At 43.0% G+C, this 10,330-nt stretch overlaps 1 protein-coding gene across 1 annotated transcript; it reads left to right on the top strand.

The window, feature by feature from the left end:
- The first annotated feature begins 5,292 nt into the window (after window positions 1–5,292).
- On the top strand, window positions 5,293–7,794 carry LOC127346580 (uncharacterized). The gene has a single exon (XM_051372865.2). It carries the CDS (start codon window positions 5,420–5,422, stop codon window positions 7,583–7,585), a length of 2,166 nt encoding a protein of 721 aa, XP_051228825.1. The 5' UTR covers window positions 5,293–5,419; the 3' UTR covers window positions 7,586–7,794.
- Window positions 7,795–10,330: the final 2,536 nt, after the last annotated feature.

The following is a 10,330-nucleotide window of genomic DNA, read 5'->3' as shown; positions in this document are numbered from 1 at the left end:
GATCCACGCGTGAAGCTAGCACAGGGACGCTGGTCAAACTTAGTTTTATCTAGCTAGCTCGTTTTCCCATGCTAATGGTCGATGCATGTCACTTAATGTTCGTTTTGGATATAAAAAATAGCATGCCCCATGCTGACCTGAGGCATGAACGACATGCATGCTGCACGCTATCAACCATCAATCCGCTCTGCTTTCTTCAAATGACGTGGGGCCAGTTCTGCTCTAGTAGTAACTTTTTGCCGCAACAGTTACATTTGGCGGGAGCGACACCATCGTCGCATGTGAGGTGTCTATTTTGGCGGAAATTAACTTTTACTCTACGCGGTATACTTATATTTGGCGGGAGATGAATCTCTTGCATGCATATGTATAATTAAAAAGCTAGCGCCTGTAGCAGCTTTTTTGTTGGCCGCCAACACTGGGAACAATGCTAGTTGCATGGTAGTATTTGTTGTTTTGCTGATGCGTTGTAGGCTCGGCGGTGCTTGCGCGCATGCTCGTCTCGAGAACACGCAAGGTGGAGTCAGGTTGAAAAAGCAGATTTCACGCCGTTTGGTCACCGTCTGTGAAGGCAGAATCTTAAAGCGAATCCAACGTTGGAGGAAGGGTGCACACCTACCCATGTGATCACCAAATCCACACTCTTAGTCTCTACCCGAATTATCTTCGGCTAGACACTCGGGGGCTACTGACGTGGGCATTACCCTTCGAGTAACCGACGTTGCCCTATCCTGAATTGACCAACTGGAGGCCCATGAAGACACCCGAAGGCTAGATGGGCCACTAGGTCGGCGCACCAGAAGATCCCTTGACGGGCAAGACAAGGAAGCGAACAAACAAGGAAAGATTGGATCTAAACTACTGTAAATCTAGTCGTATTCGGTTAGACCTCTTGAGACCTGGCCTCCTATATAAAGGCCAGGAGAGGGGCTGCCGAAGGACACGAGCAATCTTAGCAATCTTAGCCAGGAAAAGCTTAGAGCTAGGTAACCCTAGCAATGGCAATCTCGCCTAGATCTCAGCCGAACTATTCGGCACCCCATTGTAACCCATTATTCTCATAATCAAAGAACAGACAGGCAGGACGTAAGGGTTTTACCTCATCGAGGGCCCCGAACCTGGGTAAATTGCTCTCCCCGCTTGTCTGTGAACCGATGTCTCGTGTCAGCCTATAGGATTCCGTCAACCCTAAGCCCCTATCGGAGGGCATTGACGAGGAGTACCCTCGACAGAGACGCCCATGTCAGCCAGATCAATCGTGGCGGCGAGCTCATGACCATCGTCTGGCTTATGGAAGAACACGCCAACGTGTTTTTTAAGCATGCCAGACCTAATGACATCGAATCTTTTTTGCTTCAGGCCCTGCAGTTAAGATGCTGTACTTGTTTCCTTTGCTTTCGAACATTTGCGGTTGGCGATGCTGGGGAGTTTGTTCATTCTGTTCGTACTTGATCCTTTTGTAATCTGCTACTGTCGGATATGTGCCGTAATAACAGTTAAGCCCGGTCTTTTTTGGGAGCCATGTGGGAATAATATTATTTGGAACCTTCTTCCATCACACAAAATATGTACTTTGTTCCCTTCTGTTATTGTTTGTGAACTGTGACTCTGCTGCTTGGATTTTGTGGGCGTCTGCAACCTTCACACCGTGTGCACATCAAATTCACAAACTGCAACTGATGTAGATTGGAAAAGCATCATGATGAGTAGCCTGTGACGAGCTTCAGGTTTTCCTCAGGCATCTTGGCAAATAGATGGGATCTTTTTTTTCTTTTTAGTATGTTAAACAATAGAAGAATCAGGGATTTTCAGGGTAGCATTTCAGTAAGCAGATGGAGATTGATTGTTCCGGCATGGTTTTATCTTTTTTTGAAACGGGGGCAAAAGCTTTGCCCCAATCTATTAATTAAGAAGTAGAAGTTTTACAATCAAGAGTAGCATACATAGGTCCATACAAAAAATAGAAACATCACTCTCGCGGCATGGTTTTATCAGGAATGAATAGATGCTGGCGGCCATCCAGGAGTTGCAATGGTTTTATCTGGATCGATGGAGACTGCTTGTTCTGTCATGATTTACCTGCCGGTTATCTTTGGGACATTTTACTTTTCGATAACGGACGCTCCACCCGGCCTCTGCATAGCAATGATATACATGGCCATAACATTGCAGTAAATGAAAACTAAAGACCATTACAATTTGCATTGCATACATCTAAGACGTCATATGTGGTGGAGGACCAATCCGTAGATTACGCTGTCATCCATTTTAGGAAAAAAAAATCATTCTCCAGGAACATCATGTTCAAGTATAATCGGCCAGTTTTGTACGGGTGAAATTAATGTCTTTGCTGGCACATCCACACACTTAAGTTAGGCTGGTCATAGTGGTAAATATCATGTAGTAGTATCATGTTTATGATATTTATGCATGATACTATTTTTAAAATGGGTAGTATCATAGAGTAGTATCATAGCCAGAGGTGTCATTTTGGGTCATAGGTGAATATGCACCTATTATACAAATTATTTATAAAAAAGTTTAAAATGTCAAAAAATTCTGAAATAATTTTTTGGTGTACATCCTGACATTCTATGTTCATACACAAGTTTTTGTGTGAAAACAACATTTTATGTGACATAAAAAAAGACAAAGAAATATCCTATACCTAGTCGTGTTGAAGCATCAAATTTTATCTTTTTTACACAAGACACAAAAAATATTATTTTGTCCCGAAAACTTGTGTGTGAACATAGAATGTCTACATATACATGTAAAAATTTACTTCAGAATCTTTTGACACTTCAAAATGTATTTTCACACAACGAGTTCATATGCACCCATGAGCCGATTTAGATTTTCCATTATAGTCATGCTATATTTATTGATTTTTAGAATCTCAATGCATATTTGTGTCCAAGATTTTTTTGGCATTATATTTTCTCGAGATATGCGTTATGATGCAATATCCACATATGTTACTCCTTCCATCACAGTTTACACGTCGCCCTTTCATTTTCATGCATTTCCACTATCATCACTTGATTAGGCGTATTACCATTAATGAGCAATTTAAGTGGGATGTTCTGGCCGTAATTTCCTCCCCTTCCGTTTCTTTCCGCTGAATTCCATGCATGTGTGAATAGAGTTGCATGAAGAGGTGAGGAATCGGTCTTCACAAATGCATGGAAGGAAACAGCTTGATTTCTGGACGGGAGGAGCATCAAATGCGTTAATTACACATACTGTTAGGCGTGGTGTGTTTAATGGGCCTAACAAATACCCTTACTTTCACGTTCAGCTGAAACAAATTAACAACCAAACGAGTACCTAGGTCCCAGCGTTTTCTCAAGTACGCCGTGTAAACTGTGATGGAGGGAGTACTCTAATCTTCTCTCTCCTTCTTAATTAGCTACCACATCATCATTTTTGTGGAACAAATATGCATGATACTAAATATAATACTAACAGTATGACTAGCCTTAAACAGTCTGATGAGCATCTATACAAAAATCAGCAAAGCAAACCAATCTCTCATCACATGCTATGTACAATTCCCGAGCTCGGGCAATCATCACTTTTTTAAAGCACGAGCCTTCGGTTACTTAGTTTGAAAGATCTTGAGATCTCTTCAAGTAGATTAGTTAGCTATAAAGAGGAGACGCCAACGAGGCGACTCACTTACCTGTTGACGCAGGGATCCGATGTGGTTAGATGGAATCTTACTGAGAGTGGAAAATTTTCTGTAGATTCAATGTATAAAGTATAAAGTGTTAATCCAATCAGATACGCCAGTATTTACTAATAAAAAATCTGGTCTATGAAGATACCATTAAAACAAAGATCTTTGCTTGGTATCTTCGTAGGGGGATAATTATTACTAAGGATAATCTTGTAAAGCGTAATTGACAAGGTAGTAAAAAGTGTGTCTTTTGTCATCATGATGAGACAATTAACCATCTTTTTTTCAACTGTCAATTTGCGAGATCTATATGGTCAATAACCCAAATAGGTTCAACCTTGTATCCTCCTCAGAGTGTTGCCAATTTATTTGGCAGTTGGCTCAATGGGGTGGATCGTAGGTATAAAACTTTTATTAGGGTGGGGGCGATTGCCATTATTTGGTCGCTTTGGCTATGTATAAATCACAAGATTTTCCATGATACTAATTCTTCTTGTTTGCAGGTTATCTACCGAGCCACAGCTTTGCTCCGTTCGTGGTCCTTGCTTCATAAGCCAGAGAGTCGAGACCTCTTTATGGAGGTTTCTACACGGTTGGAGGAAGTGGCGAAGGATATTTTTTCCCAACATGGATAGCGGCGTAATCTTCGGATAGAGTCCTAAGAGTCTGAGTTGGCTATCCATGTTTTAGTCCTTCAGTTTTACGCCTATTGATACCTTGTGTGTGCTACTATGACTTTGTGTGAGTGTGCGGCTGTGTGCATCTTGTTATGCAGATGCTGGGTGTAATACTTTTTATAAGTAATGAAAGCGCCCTTTATCGAAAAAAAAAACTTACCTCTGTTAAGAGGGCCAGTGCCGATTGACGAGACGCAAGTCCTTTTGGAGTAGTAATTAATATAAATTGTCTACCGGAACTCCGGAAGAGAGGCAAAAGAATAGGTTCGATTCTTGCCGGGCATAACACGCAACGGTCGGTCCTTTGCCTTCCCTCGTACAAGTACAACAACGACGAGGACGAGCTGATCCTTTTTTCTGTCTTGTCCACTCGTCCAACAATTAATTGCTCCCCGAGTTCCTGGCGTCTGATCGAGCTCAGGCAATGCACCACCGGCAGCGCTCATCGCCTCTTCCATCTTAGTCAACTGCCAGGTAAGCTCCCTCCTGCTGCGCCAACAATGTCGGTTTTGCACTACTGTAATCCAAGCCCGAAACAATTTTTTATAAACCGGCCGATCGGTAAAATCTGCCCATTAGTTCGATCGCACTTTCGGCCTATCGGTACCCTTGTTTTCGGCGTTGCTCCCTCTTTTACCTAGTTAGTATAGCTGTAGATGTAGATGAATATACTCTTATAAGCATGGCATCTTGAAGGTTTTTTGCTAGGAATATCAATAGAATGAGACTCGAACTGGTCAAATATCTTAATTCAATATTTATGAACTTCATTCATTTTATAATTATTATCGCTGATTTGGATGTAACTAAAAATATTTTATGTTAAAAACGTCATATACGATAAAAATAATTTATCTTGTGGTCGATAGTGTGGCGGTGCAGGACTCTAGACTAGCAATACGGCCTGTGTCTCACTTAAGTTGTCCTATCCACTCGTCAGTCGTCATGCATACACATTCTATGCATATTATGCACATAGAAAATGCATACTTATAGTTGCTAATACGAGTTTTTTCTATTTTATTACTGTAGTAGTACAAAAGTAACTTCCGGTGGAGCAATGGCCGGTGGGCCGATTCAACTCTGGAATCAGTGGGCGATCCAAATCCTCATCCTATTCAGCTTCGTACTGCAGATTTTCCTCTTTGTCTTTGCTAGGGCCCGTCGGCGTGGATCCTCTGCCGTGCTGACGATCCTCCTCTGGCTGGCATACCTCATGGCTGATTCCACCGCCGTGTACACTCTCGGCCATCTCTCCATCACTGATTCGCCGAGCGAGCATAGAATCGTGGTATTTTGGGCGCCCTTTCTCCTCGTGCATCTTGGTAGCCAGGATACTATCACCGCTTACGCCCTCGAGGACAACCAGTTGTGGCCTCGCCACCTCCTAACTCTTGGTGTCCAAGCTTCTGGGGTTTCTTATGTCCTCTATAAGCATTACGCTGGAATCCCCAGATCATTGAGATTTTCTACTGTCTTGATGTTCATCGTCGGTGTCATCAAGTATATGGAGAGGATATGGGCCCTCAAGAGTGCCACACTGGATAGCATCCGGAGCTCTATCAGGAAACCTCATGATCTCCCTTATTACTATCGTGCGCTTCCGTCCCAGAGAGTTAGGGCACAAGAGCGTGATGACGAAGAGCTCGTGCTGTTTGCTCAAGGCATGCTCCCTCTTTGCAAGGCCGGGATTGTTAATTTTCCTGTGGCTTTAACTTCTCATCCGATTTTTGATTGGTCCAACTTGAACTGGAATTGGAACTGGAAGGCTACCTTTAAGGTTGTGGAGATGGAACTCTCCCTCATGTATGACATCCTCTACACCAAGGCTGCGGCGGTTCACACTTGGTATGGTTACTGTGTTCGTGTCTTCTCAATGCTCGCCACTGCCACCGTGTTTGTACGGTTTCAGTTAAGCGACACCGGAAATTGTTATAGTGGAACCGATGTTGCAATCACTTACATCTTGTTGGTTGGTGCCTTCCTCCTGGACATCGCGTCGGCGTTCAGTGCTTTGGGATCAACTTGGACATGTAATTTCTTGCTGAATCTTAAGTGGAGTAGGCTTGGTCTTGCCATCCTGTATCTTCGTCGGCATGTCAAGGCTGCTGCAAGCAACAGAGGGTGGTCAGGATCCATTGGACAGTTTAACTTGTTGCGTTTCAGCTCTCGTGACAATACCAAGCTAACAAACATTGTGGCTAAGATGATGGGGCTCGAGGATTGGTTGAACAAATGGTTTTATTCTGAGACCCTAGTGATTTCAGAGGATGTCAAAGAGTTGGTGTTCAAACATGTATGGAAGGTAGTGAAGAAGATTCACCTTCCAAGTGCAGAAAATGAGATTGAGTCCACACCCTACGAGAATGGCTTGGAGGAGCCTGTGGCGATGATGCCATCTAGTAGAGAATGGCCAGGTTTTCGTCCTGAATTGTATGATGATACTGCCAGGAGGCGGAAGAAATTAGACGATGCTCTCAACTTCAGTGCAGAACTCCAAGAAATGATCCTTACTTGGCATGTCTTTACGGATGTTTTCCTGTTGCACATTACCCTCGATGCAGAATCATCATCTGCATATCTGAATGCGATCAAGGCGCTGTCAAATTACATGGCGTTCCTCGTTGCTCTACACCCTGACACAATACCCGGTTTCGAGCTACGCAGCCTATACGAAGCAACCACCATGGCTTTGTGCCTCATGCACTCCGACAAGCCTAAATTGGTTGAAGCTTTATATGCATACGATCCTGATCATCCTGATGAAGATCCTGAAAAGCCTTTATTATTTTCGAGATGGAGGCACCTGCTTCCTCCCAAGCCTGTCATGCAGGTTCAAGTAGAGTCGAGCATCGTCATCTCGCATGGAGTTCTATATTCCAAGCTGATGGTACAACTTGCCGATGCAGGCAATCCTGACAAACCTGCTGTGATATCTGGTTATGAAAATCGTTACCGTGTCGCCATGGATAAACTGAAGCGTCTGATGCCAGATCTGGAATCCTCATGCCAAGGTGGTGAGTTTGATATTCCCAAAGTGTTGGCACTCATCTTAGATACATGGGTGCGTCTTCTCATCTTGGCATCCGTCCGATGCAAGAGAGAGGCCCATGCCAAACAGATCAGCCATGGCAGCGAGCTCACGACTGTCGTCTGGCTCATGGAAGAACATGCCAGTGCGTTTTTCAACCAACCCGCCGTCTTAAGGGGGTATATGGAAGAATAGGCCAGGCTACTGTCTAGTGTTGTCCATTTGATAACCGTCGACCGTTGTATTTCCCTATTTCCGCTGTTAAGAAGCGTGTCATCACACCCATATTCTTTCTTTTTATAATACTAGACAGTTGTTCTTATTACTCCAGGAAATCACACCAATTTTGTACTCTTTTCTTCACAAAAAGAAATTGTGCTGTTTTTTATGTAAGCTCTCATTACTCCAGGAAATCACATGGGAATTTGTACTGTTTGTTCACTCAGTTTTTGTTTGTTATTATCTTTGCTGCTAAGGATTTTTGCGGCCTTCTGCATCCTTCTATATGATTTTTTTCGATAATGAAGGCTTTGTTACTCAAAGTTAAGCAATTACATCCGGTCTCTTCATAATTAGGATGCACACAGTCGTCCAGAAGTCTCAGGTATCACAAAAACTAAAACAAAAAAGGTGAAGTACATATCATTCATGAGCAATTGTAGATCGCCTATGTAGAAAGTGGTGGACCGATCCTTAGATTATGCTACCACCCATGTCGAGAAAAAGTAGCTTTCGTCGTAGCCTTCAACCGTGTAAAGACATCCATACAGAGATCACGGTTAACCACCTTTTGCAGTGCAGACCACGAACGGAGAATACTGGTACATCTGTATATAACCTGCAAGAGAGAACAATTGTTATCACTAAAAACCTTGTTATTTAGCCTACGAAGTTGCTCCAATGTGCACTTTAGTCACGAACTTGTAAATCGTGAAATCTGGGTTAAGAAGTTGCCCTGCACGAGCATTTTGGTTATTCTGTCAACCACTGTTAGTTTTCTGACATGGCCAATTATTTTTATGTAAATTTTCCCTAAAATGTCAAACCCAGGACTAGAAAATTAGGAAAAATAAAAATTTAGGGGCCAGTGTCAGCAAACTAATAGTCGTCATGACGGAGTGATGAAAACACTCGCGCGGGGCAACTTTGTGACCCGAAATTTATGATTTGCAAGTTTATGACCAAAACGATGCGGGACAACTTCATAGACCAAATTGGAATTTTCTCTTTAAAATATGTCTAAGATACATTTCAAAATAAATTTTGGGTCTAAGGGAGGGGAGCATATGCTCCTATGTGCCAAAACATCACTTCCGTACTAGCGGAAACTCAATTCGGCTCCGAGGTCGAGGTGCATATGATCCTTGTACTAGGAAAATATATTTCGAAGAGTAAAAATTTTTTGAAAAAAATCTACATGTGCATCTTCATAATGTATATGCATTTTTGTCAAGTTTCGTGAAAATTCGATAATTTTGTGGTCTGTGTAAAAAAAGATAAAAAATTATGTGAGAAGCCTTATTTTTAGCATCGAATTTTGTCTTTTTACATTGGCCACATGACAAGTCCATTATTTCACGCAACAACTTTGTGAGTGTGTATCAGTGAAGTTACGATTTTTTTGTTTTAAATTTTTTAATATTTTAAAATATGTCTAAGATGTATTTCAAAATAAAAGAAGCATATGTTCCATGTACAACTGTGCATTCCTCGAACCGGGCTGGGTTTTGGACCGGGCCTGAAAAAGCCCGAATCTAAATTCCCATTCCTGAATTCGGTTCAACCTTCGAGCTTGCAAATTAGGTCTAAACCCGGCCCAACCTTTAGAGTTGGAAATTAGGCTCGAACCTAACCCGAATAGATGAAAGCCTGACTCGATCTAACAAGCCCGACCAGAACTAGTCATAAATCATGTTTTCTGCAAGTTCAAGTCTAACCCAGCTTACAGTTGGCTCACACGGTCTTCGCTCCCCTTCTCTGTTTCTCCGGAAGAGCGAAGAGGGAGGCGACAAGTTTTCCGCCATCAACGGCCGGCGAGCCAGGGGGCTCTCCTCTCCTCCGTCCGCTGCTCCGGCGACGGGAGGACGGGGGAGCCCCTCGGCTTCGCTTCAGGCCTGTAGATAGGAGTAGGAGTAGTCTTCCCAGGGGCGCCGTCATGGTGGTGGAGGCGGTGTCAGGGGGAAATAAGGTGGCTGCAGCTCGCTCCCCACCTCGGCGGTGTTCTTTAGGGCGGCGCCGGAGCGCTTGTAGCCTAGTAGATCTCGCTGGTCCGGTGGCCTGGCGAGGTAGGATTTCCTGGGTCGGGTCGGCGAGGCGGCTGCGGTGACCATGTCGGAGGATTATGTCCTCAGGACTCGTCTCCGTCACGGCGGCGCGTGCTCCTACGTCGGGAGTTCTGGATGTTTGTACATGTAATATCCCAGGTATTGGGGTTACAAAAATAGAGGAAACAGATGTGTGCATTGCATTCATGCATAGAAAATCCGGGGAATTTTCGCGCTTTAAAGTAAAACAGTCACAGTAACTGAAGTTTCACTTGACCTTGGTGGAATTGAAGTAGCTCATCAAGTCAAGCGCTATAAACCTCAATGTGACTTTGATAAAACCTTGTTTTGGGTAGAGATGATTTGATCTAAGGGGTTAGATCAAATGGAACTAATAATCAACACAACAACACTTTACTCAACGATCAATTGCTTGATCTTATAAAAGATCATAATATGGAATTCCCTGCCATAACATATGAACCTACAATTAATTGGAAATCAAGTAACAATAATTGGGAAACCATTCTTCACTTATCTTTTCCATGTCTTAAACTAATCCTTAATCCTACCATGAACCTCGTGGTATTCATTCCACTTCAACATTGGAATTATAACAAGGAGATCCACTCAAGAAGTATATATTCTTCTACATTTCAAGTTATTACACATCAAA

The sequence above is a fragment of the Lolium perenne genome, chromosome 4 (assembly GCF_019359855.2).
Source record: "Lolium perenne isolate Kyuss_39 chromosome 4, Kyuss_2.0, whole genome shotgun sequence".
Lineage (NCBI taxonomy): Eukaryota > Viridiplantae > Streptophyta > Magnoliopsida > Poales > Poaceae > Lolium > Lolium perenne.
This window is presented reverse-complemented; position numbering and strand designations above follow the sequence as displayed.